This window comes from Gallinula chloropus (genome assembly GCF_964237585.1).
Source record: "Gallinula chloropus genome assembly, chromosome: 2".
Classification (NCBI taxonomy): domain Eukaryota; kingdom Metazoa; phylum Chordata; class Aves; order Gruiformes; family Rallidae; genus Gallinula; species Gallinula chloropus.
The window spans coordinates 138,771,972-138,793,200 of NC_140086.1; the positions used below are offsets into that span (position 1 = coordinate 138,771,972).

General features: G+C 38.4%; 1 protein-coding gene across 1 annotated transcript in view; it reads right to left on the reverse strand.

Annotated features, from left to right (window-relative positions):
- The window catches only part of ANKIB1 (ankyrin repeat and IBR domain containing 1), a 92,462-nt gene that overhangs the window by 53,420 nt on the left and 17,813 nt on the right, over positions 1-21,229 (reverse strand). The window contains exon 2 of the mRNA XM_084260427.1: positions 2,396-2,661. Coding sequence (XP_084116553.1) covers positions 2,396-2,583 — 188 coding nt within the window. The 5' untranslated portion in view covers positions 2,584-2,661. The remainder of the gene's footprint in view (positions 1-2,395; positions 2,662-21,229) is intronic.

Here is a 21,229-nt window from a genome sequence, read left to right on the forward strand (position 1 = left end):
TCTCCAGTTTATTGTTCCTTCACTTCTGAGATTGCCATACCAGGATGTCCCCAACTCCCTTTCATTGCAAACACCGTGCCCGTGCTTTCACTGTGTCTTTGGACAATCACCACCAGCCACACATCTGGCAACAGGGACTCTGTCCCTTTGCCTCAGCATCTGGTAATAGCATTGCCAGATAGGTTATTTCTAAACAGCCCAGAATATTTCTCAATATATTCTGCTTTGCAAAAGGTGTACTGACAACTGCATCACACTATTTTGAGAAAATTTCACACAGTGAATCGTAAATCACACATCAGTTCATATCCACCTACAATAATACAATTGATAGCCTATAAATATTAAATGATATGGTATACAGATAGGTAACATCTAGAGTTTGAACTACAAGTCAGTGTAGCTACAGACTCCCAAATATTTAAAACTTTTATAAGAGATAAATAAATATATTAACACTATTACGAATATCTCATAATTGTAAATATCTTTAAAATACAAACATATTAAAATTAATTTATTTTTAGCTACTGTACTTCATCAGTAAATGGAAGCAGTCATTTTAATATTCAATTTATTTCATCTCTGTCATATGCAGGACCTTCTGTGTCAAAAGGAAGAGGCTTAACTGGAAATTACTTGTGCCCTTTCTACTATCAACTTTGCAAGCAGGCACACTGCAAGTCTGGTATTTATTCACTCTTACTACTTTGTTTAGATTAAAAGGGCTACAATTTTGTGCAGCACGTCTTAGAGAGGAATTCTGAACAAAGCCCTTAGAAAGACAGCAGAAAAGTAAATGGCAAAAAAACCCCTCAGCAAATTACTCCTAGCAACAGGGACAATTCTAAGAGCCCAGGTTTTCAGAAGCAGACTCCAGCAAATAATAGCACCTTCACTATGTTCACTGGCAAAAAATGTGTTGCAAATCTTGGACTCAAACTAGGAAAAAAATAAATTCTTTTGATCACTGGTTTGCAATGTGTGCAAAATAAAATGGAGTTGTTCTGTGAGACTTAGATGCTAAAGGTCCCGTGCAGCCTCTGTAGTAAAATGTCATTTCTAAATTACCTTTTTTTAAAAACACAAATCAATTGTTCAAGCTCTCATCATAAGGTGCAATATGAATTAACAAATGGACTGCTCAGAAGTCAGTAATTGCAACTCCCTTTTTTTTTCATAACTGCAAACAATTTAATGTGTTCTTGTTGTTTCAATGAGGTTATATTTTCTTAAGAGATATTTTCTTGAGAAAAATAACATGAAAATCTCAAGGAAAAAAAACCAAACCCACAGAGAATGTAAATAAAAATCGGATGCTATTTTAAATTAATTTTTTCTACAGTTCAATAATCAAGAATGGGGGAAAGTTCTGGAATGTTTGGAAACAAATGAAAAGATTCGGTGATGAAACAAAAACATTAATTAAAAATAGAAATATAGAATATATGAGGGAGAAAATATTTAACAAAAATCTTGATAAATTAGAAGTTACAAAGTATAAAAAAACCTGTTAGGTGAATCTAAAACACAGAGTAAAAAATCATGGTGAGAAGCCAGATAGCTAGTACAGTTACAGTGTATTAGGGACAAAAGAAACTTTATCAATCCACAGGACCATCAGTAGATATAAACTCAGAGATTAAAAGAATATTAACAATAACACAGTTCAGGATGCATTTCCATTTTTTTTTCCTAATCTAAGGAAGAGGATGTTTATGAAATTCTCTCTAACTTACTACCTTCTGAAGAAGAGGTTTAGCAGTGTGTACTCAGTACTAGATGAAATACCAGACCAGAACAGCTTGTACCTGCAATGTCTAGATATGTGTAAGATGTTAATCTTTAGTTGATGTTAGAGCACTGACAAAAATACAGACGAATGGAAGTCACTAACATTAGGGACTGCCATACCTGTTGACAGCAGCAGTCATTATCAAGGTATTTATGTATCAAGACCTTATGTTTTATTCTCCACAATGAACAACACGAACACCACGAGAATACATACAGTGGAAGTATTCTGGAAGTAATTACAATTAGTATTGTATCCATTAGGTTATGGCTTTACAAATGGATGATTTTAAGAGAGGAGAACACATCCAGAATGTTGGAACACTCACTATTTTCGAAGAACTGTAGCATAGAAATCTTCAGAAAGCAAGCTAAAACGGTCCAAGACTGAGGTTACAAGGAAAGATCAAAGACACTGAAAATAAAATTTTATACCAGCCTGTGATTACAAAGTAATTTGCATGTTTTCTATTACTATTTGAACGTGTTACAACACACACACCCCTACGCACACACATAAGGTATTTATAACCTAGCTGACACTCTTGGGGTTTCTTAGGTCAGATATTCACACCCAAGCAAAACCTGAAATCATACTCACCCCAGTATACGGTTCATCCCATGCCTCGCAGCATAATGGAGCGGAGTATTGTGCTGGTATGTTTCTCCATAAGAAGTATTTGGGTCAAGAGTTTCTTTTAGTTGAGGGTTGCTTTCATAGATTTGGCAGGCCAAGTTTTCATCTCCGTTTATAAGAGCTTTGCGGAATTTGGTGGTTGTGTTTCCCATGTTGCTATCCTAGCTCTCAATGGCACTTTTTCCTTTCCCCTTCATCCACTTGTACAGTTCTGTAACATGCTTCACAGCCTAGGAAGACAAACAACATTTCAGTTATTCTGTAAAACACTTGTAAACAGGCATGGGAAGAAGTATGAAAGGCTTGTAAGCTCTACACATTGCTTAATTCCTTCTAGGCATAAGCACACTAATTCCCAATTGTTCACAGATTATTTCTTTGACAAACTGTGCCATCTCCCTGTACAAATATTTTCACTACCCATCCTCTCTGACATACAGAAAAGGAAAAAAATATGGCCAATATCCACCTGTACTAGAAGACAGGGACGAACGCTGATTTTTCCATCAATGACAAGTGAATTAGAAATTAGAAGTGATTTCAAAACACAGTAGAACTAAAGCAAAATTCTTGAATGAGGAGCTAGATTTATTCTAAAGAAATGCAACATGGAAGAAAGCAGGTATCAATTCAACTTCTACTTACAGAAGATCCTGTAGAACTGTGCCTGAAGCACCTGTGCCTGTGTACGTGGGTGCAAACAGCCCCTTTCCGTGCCAGCAAGCCGAACGCACATGCACACAGGAGTTACCATGGCTCCCTCTTAACAGTTCTGCTAAGCAGACTCTTTAAAACACCTAACCCCATTTTAGAATTACACTGAGAGATCAATAACGAATGGGTCCAGACAATGCCAAGCACTACACTGGCACAAACCAACTGCACCTTACACATACCCAAAGTACTTGCCAAGTGCTGTGCTCCCCTGCCTCTCACCTTTATCTCACGGAGAGGACCAGCAGACTGAATTGCATAAAGACAGGGCAGACAGAGCATCTCCAGTAGTGAGATGGGACAAGAGAAGCTTATCAGGTCATGCAGTTGGAGAGAGCACGTTGGTTTATGTCAGAGGGACAGACAGGGGACTCAGCACCTGGCTGCAGCTGATAGTACAGTGAACCTTCTAGGAGGTCTCTTTTGTGCACGAGTCATCCCATCCAGACTGCTCCATGCCAGACCTTTCATCCTGCAAAGCACACACTGGGATCCAAATATGCCAGGCACAGCAGGTTAGGAAATTGAGATTGATTATGTTGGGCACATATAATCAGGCAGGGCAGGAGCTGCTTCATGACAAACTCAAAACTTCTATTTCTACACTGGTTTTCCAGCACAGTTACTGGTGCCCGGACAGCCTTATAGACAAAAGAAACTGGGGAATCTAGGGGGTCTAGAGCTCCAGAAAATTGAAGGGAAATAGGATGTGGATGCAGTTAATGTGAAAAGGATCTGGGGAAACCTTGGGAAGAGCTGCAATGAGATATTTTTGTTCCCCTAGAGTAGTCCTCACAAGCTGCTTTCAGCTTCTGTTGTGAATTTATGTGTCACATAGCATCCCAGTCTTGCTATAGCTTTGCTCAAATCCCATTTTGCACAAGATCCTACCAGCTGGAGTCGTGTGCTGTCTCCTCTCTGCAGTTCCTCTGAGAGGTCATTTTGAAAAGGCGAGGGAAAAGACCACTTCCATCATAATCTTACCAGTGCTGTCAGGGCAGTTTGAGAAGCAGACCAGTAGCCTTGGTGACCCCCATTTTCACCCCCTTTTCCTTCAAAACCTTGGTAAGGCCGACCTTGTTTTGGACTTGTTGTGTCCTACCTTTTTATATCATTCTATAAGACAACATTGACACTGCTGAATCCGCAGACTCAACATGCTAAACATGTTGCCTATGTTCTCCTCTGTGACCAGAGTTACCTAACAAGCAACTGCATTTAGCAGCTAAAAGTTTCTCACAATAATAGCAACAAAACAGGCACTCATCTAAAAGCAGATGCACACCCTTCATATGTTTAGTTATACACACAAACCAAAGCCCAGATTCTTCAATCACACTATGGATTCTGCAGCGTCTTGTATCTTTCTGTCATCCCTATGTTTTAAAGCACAAACATGCAGATACTTGCAGATATGTTTATTTTCTTCACGAAAGCCACTGGAGGTTCACAATATCATGTCACAACTTTCAGTGCTACAGACTGTTTTCATATGCAGAAACAGCTACAATACTCTAAATACTGGATAGTTTCAAGCTTTAATGAAAGACTGTACAAACCCAAGAGCTGAACCAACCAGCAGTTTGCATGGCCATCACAGCCAGGATCTCAAAACCAACCAGAAAGAATGACTTTCAGTAAAGTTTGTTAACAAGATTAGCCTATTATCTGTCAGTCCCTATCCACCAATAGCTCTCGAGATTAAAAACTAAATTAGGTAAGTGCCTGAAAAGTATCACGTTCCCAGAATCTTCATTTAAATCAATACTGAAGATCCTAGTGCCCATAATGAGCAGAAAAGCACAAAACCTTCTTCCATCATTTGAGTTTAGGAGGTAACAGCACAGTGGCGTACACTTATTTCTGGAAATTAGCACATGGATAGCTTGCAGCAGCTGCAAAACATGCTGCTTCTCGCCCAAAACTGGAACATTAAACAAACTTGGGGAGGGATGAGGAGATAAGATGGTGCCCTCGGGCAGTCTGAGAGGAAGCAGAGGCAGGGTGGTACTGCTGAGGTGTTGAAGAGGAGATCTGAATGGATTTAGGCAGGGGTCTGGGAATGCACCACAGAACTGAGGGTCTGTGTAAAGTGGATCCACAAAACTAGAAAGCTCAAGTTATTGCAGTGCAGAAAAGGCAAAAACTGTAAATTTCATTAATTCTATTGCACATCAAACAAACTTCATTTATTTTTTATTGAGTCTGGATACATCATATGGTAGCACAGCTTCAACAACTAATAATACAAAACACGTAGGTACACTGCTTGAGCTATTATGTACCTTCTCATAACATTTGGGAATTTTAGGAATATGCAGCACGAATTGCTTAAATCACTGAACATAAGTGACATCTGCTTCCACAAAAACCGCTTCCAGCCTGTGTGCACAATAGAAGGTTATTTATGATACAGACATGATATAGAAAGGCGAATGAAATAAAACAGTAAAATACTTGTCTGCATAACAGGACCACTCTCCAAATTAAAAGATTCTCAGTCAAAGGAATGGGAGAATTTAAAGGATTATGACGCAGAGCAGTGATGTAGCTTTGAACAGATACAAGTGAAACTCTCTGCAAAGCCAAGAATCAGCATAGAGGTATTGAAAGTTTAGCAAATGGCTAATGTAACTATAATCATCACATTATTAAAATAAAATGAAAGATGATAGAATGGGGATAGTCCATGAAAGCCCTTCAGGTGAAAGCAAACAGCTTATATTTGATGTGATAGCAGGAAACCAACCTCTGGAATAACGCAAGGAGAGAAGTGACAGGGTCAAAACTGAACTCAATTCCCTACTTAAAATACATGATACAATAAACTGTACTGCCTTTCACCTTCATACAGTATCCACAAGGTCCTTCATCTTTAACACCAAAACAAGCCTTTCATGCTTGGGAAATTCGGTGGGCCACACTGTATTTTCTTTTCTGAATTAGCCATTAAACATGCCAGCAGAAATAAAGACAGACAGGGGAGAACAGTTGGCTTCCAGCGTGTTTGGAAGTCCAGAAGAAACCAAGATGTGACAGCTGCTGTTTCTCTCAAGCTGCCACAGCTCATGAGTGCCCTGCTGTAAAATATTCAAAATCTGCCCATTTGCAGTTTTCAGTTCACCTTTCAGCTAAAAGACCAACTACCTCTGCCACCAAAGCCGCCTCTACGTCAACTGAAGGAGAAAAAGGACAGAATAGAAGCTGATGCAACAAACTTCCATATCTGAAAATGGCTGAAAGAGGCCCAGACTGCCTTCTTTTTGTGTTATTTTTTTTTCCATTAAGAGCTTCCAACCTGTTACGTGCTCTCAGGCACAGGAAGCTAACAAGGTAACGCTGGAACAAGGCACTTCTGATTCACAGAAAGGAAACGGTTTGCTCTTCCAACCCCTTGTTTCATGTTTTTGAAGGTGAAGGGCACGTAATGCGTATATTCCCTCCCAAAAGGGGGGAAACAGGTGGCAAGGAAGACCAACTGCAATGTGGAGCCAGTCTACAGCCTCAGGGACCTGGAGACCTTCAGTATGCTTAATACAGGGATTGCAAACGCAGTTCAGCAGCTCCCAGACCAGCACAGTTAGTGCGTGCTGTCAGGGCCACTGGTCTTGCTTTGCTGTTCGTTTAAACCCAGCATTAAATCCTTAGGCTATTTTTTGTGTTCTATCACCAAAAAAACCATCACAGTGGAACAAACATGACAACAGAAAATTGACCATTTTCAAGTATTTTATCTTAATAAAATGAGAACTTGAATAATTTTACAGGATGAAGACAAGATATTTGGTTGGTAGACCTGTGCACTTAATTCTCAACTTCTGTGATAGAACAAAAGGGCTGTGGCATACACTCATAATATTTATCATAATCACAACCTTTAGCACCAAAGAATACAGGAAAAACTAAATGCAGTGTTTGCTAGTTATATCCCAGATTATGTCAGAATTCCAAACATCAACCATCTCATTCAAAATTCAAAACTATTTACTACTTCATCTTCCCCACATAGAAGTTCCAGCTTGAATATAAAATCAAAATATTGGTTACACAACCCACCTTAAAGTCTAAGGGGCATCACTCTTCCCTGCTTTGGCAGTGAACAGTAAAACTTCTATGGGCTTATTAACAACACTACTAAAAGCAGCACTTTGATATCACAGCTCTATAAATATTTAACAAAGGGACAGCCACTCTTACAGCAGCTTGAACACTAAGTACAAGAAGAAAAAGGGTGGATACAGAAAGACATGGGTAGAGCAAGGTAACAATGCGATTTTGAGAGCAGTTGCACCAGCTGTCCCATTACTATTGATTTTTCCATGGGCATCATTATAGAAGTGAGTTTGAAGAAGTTCAATTGTAATGGCTCAAGAGAATTTTAGAAGCTATTCCTCCTTTGGCATACTGTCACAGTGCCTGTTAGAAACGTATAATGAATGATAAAATATAAAATATTGTTCAAGTGGGATCAGGTAAGCGTTTGTTAAACATCCCACTTCTAACACTCATTGAGGAACCAAGTACTGAACACACAAGTCTTTCATGAGATGATGTTCCTCTCTCAATTTACATTTGAATTGCTTTAATACTGAAGCAGAATTTCTCACTGAATGTAGCACCAACACATGATCATACAGCAGTCAGTCTGCATCTTGGGGGATGAAGAAAAGGAAGTGAGACATACCATACACTACACCATACGGCTCAGGAAATCTATCAAAATCAGTAAAAAACCCCTCAGGTTTAACTATAAGAAGAAAATGCTGCATATTTTTTGCACACCCCTCCATTTACATAACAAGCAAAAATCTGCAATGTATCTAATCATCAATTGCAAGGATTACTTTACAATATAACACTGTGGAATTCCACAGTTTAACCTTTAAAAGTTCAAACACAATTTACAGCTTAAAAAAGTGTAGTTCTTATTTGACAAAAGTAGGTTTTCATGTAAACTACAAGCACTTTATTGTGGAATAACTAAGTGAACCATGCATAAAGAAATAAAACTACATAGACCCTCACAATTCAATCTTGATATTATTAAAATAAAATATATTACTGACTAAAATTAGTGTAGATTACCTGGTTTCTACACCCTTTGAAAGATAGTGATCACAAAACCACAGAATTGTAGGGGTTGGAAGGGACCTCAAGAGACCATGGAGTCCAACCCCCCAAACGATAACGACTGATAACGAACTGCTTACAGAAAAAAAGATAAAGAAAAAAAAGATACTAAACCAACTTGTTTTTCAAAACCACCTGGCTTTGCTTATATTGCATTCTAAAAGCATCTTCTGTTTCAAGCACAGTTAGCTCAAAAGGTAACTATTTTATTTGCTTTGGATACTGCAGTCAAACAGCTCATTTTAAAAAGCTGTGTTTCTAAAATATTTACTGAAGAGTCTGTCCTGCATTATAAATCATAATTTATTGCAGAAGGGAATCATAAGCAGCTTTGTGGTTTAGGAGAAAGCCTAGTAACCTGTTATACTTAGGACGAGTGTCATGTCGTGATGTAATTTTAATCCTCACTATTGGGACTGCCCAACAGAAATGAAGCAAGTCAAAAGGTATGTTCAAGAACTGTCAGGATCCCCAGCCCTCCCCGAAACGCAGCAGAAAAAGCCCTGACTAGTGCTCTTCTTCTTCCCTTGCCCCTCTGCTCTCCGCAAGGTTAGAAGCACCATAGTGCTAAAACACTGCTCACTTTACCAAGAGGACAGAATTAAAAATTAGTAATTCAAATGTGCATACCTACTTTATGTATGGCTGGCAGAGATGCCTGTAGTTTAGATGCAGCAGAAAAAGTCAGGCTGAAGCTAATTCTTACATGTTTACAGCAAAGATTTAAGATTTGCCAAATTTTAATTAATGGGCAAAACCTGCTCATGCTGAATAGCTGCATCTGGAGGAACATTTCTGTGAAGTTGTAAGTAACAAATCCAACAGCAAAGCTTAAGAACTGAGAAATTGTTTGGGTTTGTTTTGTTTGGATTTGGTGGTTTGGGTTTTTTTCTCCCACTGAAATATTCTAAGGCTTGTGCCAAAAGTTCTGAAGTCATTAACAGGAAATGGTGAAAGTACCTCTGCCACTTTTATCTTCTGTGAATGGAGCATGACATTATCAAACTCAGTGTTACATTTTACATGTCAAAGTACAGATGAAAAAAAAATGATGTGCCAACATCTCACCCTTCATAGACTGATGACCAACATAATGTCCTCTGTGTTTAAAGTGCCAAGGTTGAAAAGTGGGAATAATGTTGAGAGTTGACTTGAATCAAACACAGTATAGGGTAGTGAGAGAATTATTTCCTCATGTATATCTTTATTTATATGTTTATGTTTTTATTTAAATAGAGAATCTAGGGACTTACAGTACAATCTCTTTATGCTGGCACATGTACCCACAAGTAGAAGGCTTAAAGTTATTGCTCAACTCAGTAATTTGAGACTTTGGCTTATTGACTCAGACACAAAGACCTTCATCCAAGTAGAATATTTTCTTTCAGACACACTTCTTTCACAACTCCAGTTTGTGGAGAAAAAAAGATTTAAAGCACTGCTTTGGTTTTCTCTGCATTGATACATTTTCAGGGATGCAACAGGGGCAGCTGCAACAGAGACTTAGAAGCAGCAATCACTTTAAGGAAAAAATTCTGCATAGCTGTGGCTAGAGTAATTGCTACATTCATTTTGATGGTGTTGTCTACAGTGCTCACATTCATCATCCAGATGAAATGAGCTAAATCCGCTGTGGGGTAGGTACATACACACATGGCAGAGAGACAAGATACTGTGCAGCCGAATTAGAGGTATACTGTGATTGATAGATGAAGACAGCATCCCTGCAGAAAAAAATCCAGTGGCACAAGTTAGTTAAAAAAAAAGCATCTGTTCCAATGCACCTGAATTTTTTCTTCTTCTTTTTTTTCTTTCCCTTTAAGGAGCAGCAATTCAGTAAGAACACAAAAGCCAGCATTCTATAATCATGCACTGGAATATCCAATAGTCTCACCTGTAATTGCAGCATCATTTCATATTCATTCCATGTCTTTAGAAAATTATTTTCAAAATAACAACAAAACCCTCAAAGTTATCTAAAGTCCAGATAACTGGATAATTGTTTCCAACGCAACCTCCTGTCAAGGACTTGATAATCTGATTTAGTCTGCTGTAGCCTTGGCAGTGATACGAGATATTCTTCTTAATGGTCATCTTAGGTTCCACTCATAGAACACAGGAACTTTTTTAGGGTTAGCTCTTCACTCCTCAGGTTAAGTAGTCTAAGCAGATCTTAAATAACATAAAATATCTGCCCTTAATGTAACACCCCTCTATCTAGGTCAGAGGGCAAGGAAGCACAAAAAGAAATGTTTGACATTTTATTAAATTAAGTCAAACTAAAGACAGGCACACTTGATAGTTCCTCCATTTTAACCTCAAACCCACTGTGTTTTAGTATAAAAAGCTCACTACAGGCTGTTCCACTGACTAAAGTTACTCAATCCACTTTTGATTCAGTGCATAAAACACTGTTAGTTCAATAAATGTCAATAAAAGTGACTTCTCTCCCACAGGTCAATGTTGATCTCACCACTTTTTCATCAAGCAAAGTGAACAAGTATCACCTGGTTCCTATATAAAGAGCTACCAGCTGATGACTCACAGGACAGTTAGCATCAGTGATAAGTCAAAGAGTATGAGCCCGAGACCGACAGTGTTCTTAACCAGTGCAATGTCTCTTATGGCAGCATGAGAACCCCATTCAGGTAGTGTAATGCTTCCCTGACTGGTTTCTCCTTACCCTCACCCACACACTGTGCCCAGTATGATGGCTGGGATAGGAGCCTCTCTGCAAAAAAGACTCAAACACACTTTGTTTAACCGTAAGATAAGCAACAACCCAGCTCAGTTCAGTTCAAGACAAATGTGTCCCCCCTCCAAAGTCAGTTTCAGTGGACAAAAAGTACACAGTGAAACCACCACCACGAGCTACAAGGCAAGAGTTTACCAAATAAGGGACAGATGGGATAAATAGACTGACACTGTAGGGAGCAAAAAGTTTGAAGAAATTTATGTGTTCCTGTCAGATTCCTCTTCTTAGGAAAACTGAGGGTAAAGAAAACAAATACTGGAGTGCACTACTTGGCCATGAAGCAGGAGGGGGCCTCTGGTAGAATCTGGCCAGATTAATGTTAACCCATTTTCAGTGGCATTAAACTGATCCAATTGAAAACAAAACTTCTAGGCTGCTAAGCCATATCCACAGAAAGCATTAGATAGGATGGCAACACAGGACTGCTCACAAGCAAACTCCCCATGGTAAGATCTGAAAATCCCTTGTACGTTTAGAAACATTAGCTTGTTCCTGAAGCAGAAGTCTCTCAGTTTGAGGAAGCTTTTTCACAGGGAAAAATCTTGCTTGGTAAGGTCACGCTGTCACTGGATCTTGCAACTATGCAAGAGACCTACATGATGGATCTTAAAAAGTAAGGATAGTTAATACACAAGGTCAGCCACACTGTACATCGTAAGTGTCATTCCACCACTTCCTAAAAGCACACAGTTGCATTCAGAAATAATGAGTATCTGAAGTCAGTGCACAAAAAGAGACTGGTTTTATTAACAGGAATGTATTGTCAATAAAGTAAAAAAAAAAAAAAAAGTGAGCAAACAAATAAATCTAGAGACTTCACTGTAGAATTCCCCAAAATATCATGCTGTATTCCAAATCAACAGAGGAAAGCAACAATCACAGTATCCTACCACAGACTCCCAACTCATAGCTACAGTCCTGAGATGATCAGTGCTTTATTTGTGGGCTGCTCATAGTCCGAGGTTCCACATTATGAATAAACTAAGCAGTGCTTACTGTAATTTCTCTCTTATTATCCAAATAACTGAATCCACTGAAAAGAATATTACACTCCATTTCATGGAATATGTAATGTAAGAAGAGCTCCCTACTTTCACATAAGCAAGATATGCTTTGAAGACTGAGAGTACATCTCTACATGGTGCATTTTAATTATTTAATAAATATTTACTTTGTAAAGTATACTCTACTTACATTAAAGAAGTGTCTGTTTCTATGCTATTCAAGTGGGAGATGAGGAAAGCATGTTCAACTGTCAGAGAAAAATGGTGAACAATGTTCACAAATGTACTGGACTAGAAACAAACACACACATACTTCTGTTGTTTCATGGAAGCGTTCTTACATGCTGGTTTTGTTCTCCATAAAGCTAAAAGACAATGTGACCCCACCGATCTTTCAAAGAGATCTGAACAGAGATGAATGAACAAATCAATTTCCTTTTAACAAAGAGGTAATTTAACCAGTCAGCACTCCTTCAAAGCAATGCATTCAGTTAAGGTCTAAACACAGAATCCAGATCATTGTTTGTCTAAAATTGGACGGATACTTGTGGCAAAATATGTTTTCTACACAATATTTCAGAAACATTTCACAACATTTCTGAGACACAACTTTAGGAACTAATTAACTTGTTCTAGTCCAAGAGACACTCATGCACCTTGGCACAGTGCTAAATTCCCAGTGTCTGAAGAATCATCATTGCTAAGAAGGAGCCATTCAGGTAATTGCAGTGACAGGGCTCATCACTGTGACAAGGCTCATCACTTGCACCTTATGTACACCAGAAAATTAGCAGAACTGCAACTGCTGCACTTCTGATAAAATATTTAATACACCCACTGGCAAAATTCTGACTCTGGCAGGGAAATGGCAAAAGATATATTGGATCTAATCTAACATTAATTTACACAAACACATAACCTGAAGAAATATTTTTAACTTTTGCCAGAACACCTCTGCTGAAATATTGGGCTATTTTTCCCACTGCGTGCAAACTGTTTAATCATTTACATAAAGGCTGTGGATAACAAAATTTAATTATAGTATGTCACTTACAGTTTGTATTTCTGAAGATTATTCTTGACACTAGTGTAATTACAATGAAACACAACCTTGTTGCATGATAATGATTTTGGGCTTCCAGATAAATATCAAGCTAAAGAAAACAGAGAGGAAGAGAATAAATCTTATAAAAAAATCCAAACCGTCCTGAGCTTGAGTCACAGAACCACAGAGTATTTTGGGTGGGAAGGAACCTTTGAAGATTGCATCCAACCCTCCTACGATGGGCAATGACATCCTTCCCTAGACCAGGTTGCTCAAAGCCCCAAGCCTGGCCTTGAACACTGCCAGGGACCATCCACAGCTTCTCTGGGCAGCCTGTGCCAGCGCCTCACCACCCTCATCATAAAAAATTTCTTCCTTATGTCCAATCTAAATCTACTGTCTTTCAGTTTATAACCACTGCTCCTTGTCTTGTCACTACAGGCCTTGATAAAAAGTCTATGTCTGTCTGTCTTATAAAAGCCCCCTTGAAATGTAAAAATGCTCTAAAAAGGTCTCCCCAGAGCAGTCTCTTCTCCAGGCTGACCACTTTGACTCTCTCAGCAATCTTCACAGGAGAGGTGCTCCAGCCCCTTCATCATCTTTGTAACCCTCCTCTGGACTCGCTCCAACAGCTCCATGTGTTTCTTGCACTGGGGACCCCAGAGCTGGATGCAGTACTTCTGGTGGGGTCTCACCAGAGTGGAGCAGATGGGAAGAATCACCTCCCTCGACCTGCTGGTCATGCAGTTCTCCTATTAATTCTTCTATCAGTTCTCCTATTAAGAGAATCAACACACCTAATCACTGATGGAGACACATTAATACAATACAAGTAACTGCCATTCGTTGTAGAATACTATTACTGATCTCTCCTATGTAAGGTAATGAATGGAGCAAAGAGAAATGGAAGTTACCAGAGTCCCTTATTTTGCTAAGTCTGACCCATTTGGCATCAAAAATACATGAAACAGAACAGAGTATGCAGACTTCACTTTACAAAGGTTTTCAAAAACCAGTTTAAAGAAAGCATTGTTTATCCAAGTAATAAAATCTTTAAGACTTTGAGATCTTCAGCTATTTACTTGAAGCTTTCACAGAAGTAACTGTACAGATACTGGTTTCATAAAATAGCTAACAGTGCTTGACAGTTAGTGGAACTTTCTTTGTGATCACTTCCAGGGGTCAGGCTGAAGCTAGACAGAGAAGATGGCAACAGCAGTTATGCCATTTCTCCTGTGCTCTCACTATTCCTGCTGACAACCAGACAAGGTAGCAGAAAAAGAGCAGCAGGAGTAACAAGCCTGGCTGGATTGCCAGAAGCAAGAAAAAGGCAGGAAACAAGGGAAAACGGTTTGCAACAGTCAGTGGGTGGAAAGTCAAAAGAGAAAGGACACTGAAAAATCTTTGCCATTCATGGGCCACTGTCATGCAACCTAAATAAGGCAAAACTACTAGGTGTTCATTTAAAGTAAAGGACATATTAATAAAAGACTTACACAAGTAGGTGAATTGTGGTTGTCCTCAATAAACATTCCTTATTCTGGCATATTTTATTTCTAGGAAATTACTGAGATTGTGTAAGTCTCTTACGATGACTCTTCTTTAGTCAAAACTTTCTCAAGTAGTGTGTACCTATGCTACTTGTCAATGCAATGGTGCAGGCAGGACAACAAAGCTTCCTTCAGAAACAAAGAGAAGAAATTCAAGCTAGAAGATATCCCTGCCACACCACCCCTTAGCATTGGCACAAGGGTTTTACTTTAAATAATTCACCCAGAGCATGACTCTCAGTCACTGCTTTGAACCCAAGAGGTCAAACCCATGTCACCTACAGTGAACATGTACTGGTGTATCTGTACTTGCTGCGTGAGGGCACAAAATAACTAAAATTTAAATTTTCCTCTCGGTCATCCAAGCTCAAACAGAAAACCCTCCTACAAATAGCTATGCTCAGTTTTTCCTAAGCACACCATTGTTTTTACAACTCTGAAAGAGTTGTTTAAAGCCACTGAAAGAGCAAAATCTCTAAACAGATTGTAATTGCCCCTTTCCATGAGTTATGACATTTCTCACGTCCACAATCCTGAAACGCCATCACTTACTCAGAGACACCAAGTTCCTTACACTGCATTATTTTTCATAATTTCATTGCCAAAATATGCATCCCTAAACCAGTGACACAAAAAAGCAAACTTTTCCTTTCAAATTAGCAAACAAGTTGTTCAGACTAGTCTCCCAGAGGCATAAACAAAACATTAATATTACTACCATTCCTGACATCCAATCTTAAGAAAAATGCATGTTACCATGTGCTTCAAAAATAGTATTTATATTAAAAATCTAAGCCATATGTAAAGAGAGCAGATGCTCCATGCTAGAAATATTTTTTAATTTAACTTTTTCTATGTTCTTTTCACAGTTAAGATTGTTGAGAAGTTTGGGAGTTTTCTGCTCAATCCTGCCTGGCATACACTTTAGCTCACGTGCTCAAAGAATATTACTGAACAAAGACCTGCTTTTTTTGTTTAATTGTTCTTTTTAAAGATCTGTTACATTTGTCTATTATGGCCTTTCTTAAACAGCAAAACTTTGTTGTAAACCCCATTCTTTATGTTCTAAACCACAACATTCTGCTCACCAGTTTCTTACATCTTGTGCCTGCTGGAACATTTCACTATTACATATACTGCTTCAGTTTCTTACTACACCTGTGTACTGGTTTTGGCTGGGATAGAGTTAATTTTCTTCACAGTAGCTGGTATGGGGCTCTGTTTTGGATTGGTCTGAAACAGTGTTGATAACACAGGGATGTGCTCCTTATTGCTGAGCAGTGCTTACACAGAGCCAAGGGCTTTTCTGCTTCTCACACCACCGAGTGGGCTGGGGGTGCACAAGGAGTTGTGAGGGGACACAGGGATATCCCATATCATATGATGTCATGCTCTGCATATAAAGCTCAGGAAAGAAGAAAGTAAGGGACATTCGGAGTGATGGCACTTGTCTTCCCAAGTCACTGTTACATGTGATGGAGCCCTGCTTTCCTGGGGATGGCTGAACACCTGCCTGCCCATGGGAAGTGGGGAATGAATTCCTTGGTTTGCTTTGCTTGTGTGCGTGGCTTTTGCTTTACTTATCAACCTGCCTTTATCTCTACTTACGAGTTTTCTCACTTTTATTCTTCTGATTCCCTCTCCCATCCCGCTATGGGGGGAGTGAGTGAGCAGCTGTGTGGTGCTCAGTTGCTGGCTGGGGTTAAACCACAACAGCCTGTAAACAAAAAACTCTCTGTTCATGCAGAAATCTGTCATAACAATAAAAGAGCATCTGTGCTCTAACAAATCCAATGGCATTTGTACTGATTAAAGCTAACCAGTTTGCAGAGGTTTTCATTTTAAACTGCAATACTGCTGTAGAAAGACAGGAATGGTTATGTTTTATTTGTTTAGCAACCTATATAATCAAATTATTCTTTCTTCAAAGTCTTAAGAATTTTCTTTCTCCCCAATGCAGTAATTTAACAGCAACTTCCATGAGTTTGGATTAAGCAACATCCAGACACCTTCAAAGGTATCTGGAGCAAAATTTGATCGTCTCTATTATATCAAATAACTGTTTGACCTAGGTAAATAACTGCCTGATACAGTGAAAAGATAAAAATGTAGAGCAATGGTTTCTGGATGAAAACTACTGCCCCAGTTTATGAAAGAATCCACAAATTTTCACAGAAGAAGGACAGCAAGCTTTTGGGTACTGAGAAATTAAGGATCCTAGATGACGGTAAGAGCTTCTTTTCCTATCCTTGACATGATCAAGATTTAAACAATCAGAAAGGATCAGGCTAATGTTGAACTTCTGGCAGAATCTCAGACACCTTCTCCAGGGAAATCTATGCATGTAACACCAGAATGACTTTTAAAGACATTGAAGACCTGCAGGACTTGCACTCCTCAGTTTTATTTACCACCTTCTGCATGGTACAGAGAAAATGTTTTCCTGATTGCAAGCTCAGAAGTTGACATAATCCTTTCTCTTTCCTAGCAGTCAGTCCTATATATTAGAGAAAAAGTTTTAAAAAGCTTATTAGACAATGAACAATCTGCTAAGGGAATTATTTCTTTAGTCCAACAACTAACTGATCGATCTTGTCTGATATCAGAATTCTTCATCATTTATATTTACTCATGAGCATTCTTATTACTTGCATCCACAGTGTCCAATACTGAAAAAAATTATAATAGATTACTGGAGCTCATGTATTCTTGAGGTAATAGGTTCAATTGATATTCAATTTGGAAATGTGAAAAATTACCTGGCTTCTACAACAGACAAAGAAAGTAAAAAACTTAATGAATTTTCTTTAGCTACATTATTAAACTGAAACAAGAAGAATGACAAAAATAATAGGCAAGCCTATAAAAAATATAACAGCAAAACCCACGGTGTTTTTTTCAGCTCTACAGATCTGGAAGGTTTACAGTATCAATTAAAAATTACTATAGATCTGAAAAAGACTGGTTAGAGCCCTTTGCTGTTTTACAAGTTATTTCAGAGTGGGGAAAAAAAAAAGCGTCCATCCCCAAAAATAAAGGCAAATAGGAATTCATTTAGGAATGCATTTCTAAAATTCTAAATGGGAGAAAACCTGGTTTATTCCTGCCTTGGAATGATTACAATCCTGGCAGCAGTTCTATTTCAAGACATTAGCTTAAAGCAAGCTGAAGATGATTTTCATCATATATATACACTCAAATGTTATTAATGACAACTAGATTACTCCTTCAAAATTGTAACAATCTTATTTACTACTTCTACTGTTTATATGTCAACCTTTTATTGATTAATACAATTTATTGTGTGCTTTCATGAAACAGCATTCTATCTGGCTTGCAGCAAAATTTCAATTGGTTTTAAACTTCACAAATATGAATTCAGGTGATATATGACTTTAGTTCTTCAAAAGTTTGCTGTTACAAATACTTGCATTTTTCTTCCACAGACTATAAACATAGTTACAATAATGTCTATACTGGATCTGATACTTCTCATCTAATACCTTGTCCAGAGAGTTTCCAGCAGAGGATACCAGTGAAAAGTACAAAAACTTGTACATGTTGGCAAGCATGAACCAGTACTTTCCCAAGATACCCTCCCAGTCTTTGGCAATTCACCACTTGACAATTCTTGCACCACATGTGTTATTTTTATATTAATAACCTGTAATGCATTTTTCCTTCATTATTATGTTCAAAACCTCCCTGAATCCATACAAAAATGTAACAGCCGCAGCATCCTGAAATTTTGTGGCTTAACTATTCAGTGTGAAGAAACATCTGTTTTTAACCTGCCACTTGCTAAATACCATTTTCACTGTCTACAAGAACTGAGAGGCAGACAGCAAAAACCTTTTCCTATTTTCTCTTTCTATTCCACCTGTGATTTTAGAGATTTATATCGTATCACCTTTTACAAGTTATCACCCTTCTGTCATAGCAATCTGTTTACATGTTGTTTTGTTACAGATTGATTAACCCTAATACTTAAGGAATGGATTCTGTGCAACTTTTCAGATCCTTTCTGCTTCTTCTGTTCTACTTCCAAGGTCACTAAAATATTTTTGAGTTAGGAGAGGAGGAGTTGTGTACAAGATGCAAACTGCATGGATTTACAAGGTGGTGGCATGGTGTCTACTCTTTCATCATCTGATTTACTTTTTGGACTGGTACAAAGGACTAAGCTGATTTTTTTTCATAGTTTTTATTATAAATGCAAGATCTTGTTCCTGAGTAGTAATAATTAAGAGAATAATTTTCTATATAAATGTGATTCTTTTACCTTTAGCTACAACTGAGTTTCATATGCTATTTGCCATTCAGTCTCATAAAGTTCTTTTGCAGTTGACACTGTGTTTGTAGTACTGTCTAGAGACTACCATCTCACTACTTACCATCTCTTCCAGATCATTTATTCACAGAATCACAGGGTTGGAAAAGACCTTTAAGATCATCAAGTCCAACTATTCCCATCCTAAGCTAAACCATATCCCTAAGTACCTGATCTACCCTTTTTTTAAACACATCCAGGGATGTTTATTCTCACATTAAGCTAGCACAGATCTACCTGGGACTCTACCAGTAACCTTCAAACACTGCGAAAACTTGCCTCTTTATTCCTACCCATTTCCTACCTTTGAACTAACAGCTTCTGCATGCACATGACCCTCCTCCTTTCCCAAAGCTGTCTGGACTCTAAGACTTCTAAGAAAGGGATCATGTGAAATGCCCTTAGAAAATCCAAGCAAATTATAGGAAGTGTATTTGCCCTGATATTTTCTTCAAAGACTTTCAGTAAGTTTGTGAGACTAGACTTCCTCTTATGATGCCATGTTGACTGTTCCTCAGGACACATCACATTTATCCACGTGTCTGCTAACTAGTCTATTATTACATCATTTCTACAAATATTCCAGGAACAGGCATCAGGTTTATACATTTGCTGTTCCACAAGCCTGTCTTGGAATCTTTTAAAAACTGCATCACGTTAACTCACCTCCAGCAATCCAGCACCAAATTAGTTTTTAAGAGAGATTACACATGACAAAATGAGGTTTTTTTCGCACAGCTTTAATTATCAAAAAGTATACTAAAGAAAACCATATCTGCACTGAGAAAAATAACCTGAAACAGAGTCTCCACAGCTTTTCCACAAGATTCAACACAGATTGACAGTTCTGAGATCAGACCTACAAAATTAGACCCTGGCTCTCATCACCAAGTAAGTACATCCCACTTTGGCAGGCGATACTTGATAAAGGGATGGTATCTATGCTAATCTCCTTTCACCTTGCTTGATTCAGCCAGAATGCAAGAAATCTGTAAAGCACATCTAGAATATTTTTTACTCCGAGATGGAATTTATTCTACCCTTTAAGAACACTGAATTATTTCAGACTTCCTCCCTATTTTCTCATGGAAGAACCTTTCTCACTAAGAGATGTTGCATTATCATGGAAAGATTGCAGCCAGATGCTAGGAAAGAGAGAAAAGCATAAGCAATCTTGCATGTTTTTTGTCCTCTCTGACAACGCTCACGGTATCATATATGTAGATCCTGCTGCTTCTTACTCCTCACCTCACAGAACAACAAATAAAAGGGAACTTGTAAGGAAAATTGCCCCTGTCCCCAGAATTCCCCTGTTCCCATGCTCTTCTGTATTCTGCAAACCTTGTTACTGTTATTACTGTTCTTCTCTACTTCATGTTTCCTGGAGAAGAACAAGACATCTCCCCACAGACAGCACTTGAATAGCCAAAGTGTATCTTGAAAATTTCACTGGACTTCCCAATATGGAGGAGAAAATTAATCTGTCCAGAAACAGATTGAAGCATTCAACATTAATTATACAGTCAAATATACCAGTTACACAACATTTTTTACACTTTAAACCAGAACACTGCTATCTCAGAAAGGGAATCATTATAAAAAGATGTAGATTGGAATTTGAGAGTCACACTGGATGGCCACAGTACCAGGTTTAAGTCTGTTCAATATCAGATTGGTAATGGTCAAACAATAATGCTTCCCCCGCCCCCTAAACAACAGCCTTTGTCTTGCTCTCCAGTAACCAAGACCATTTCATGTCTTGTCCACCAATTCACCTTAGTGTACTGCCCAAGCTTTTGGAGGATATATTTTTTTCCTACCAAAAACTGCTGCCTTACTTGTTTTTACAGCCAGCTAGCAAGTCTTCTGAAAAGCAGTATTTACTAGACTTACATACCTTTTGTTTCCAATACTGCTTACCCATAAGCCCATCTAGTATTAAAATATATAACGTGGAGTTAATACAGCCTGGGCTGTGCTCATCACTGACTGTTGCTTCCATGTCTGCTCCACACATTTCCAAGTCAGAAGAAAAGAATGACTGTGCTGCAAACATAGCTAGCTCAGTAGTGGATCTAGTAATTCTGGTTAGGTAAGGTGACTTTTAGGACCTCTGTCCCCCTTATTTGCTGCTACATTAGACACAGAGATCCTTCAGAACAGAAAGATCCAGGTCATTCTCCTGACTCAGGAGGTGTCAGTGATGCTGCACAGGAGGTTCTCAGCCAGTGCTATTTCTGAACACTGCTCACAAAGTCACAGAGGACACC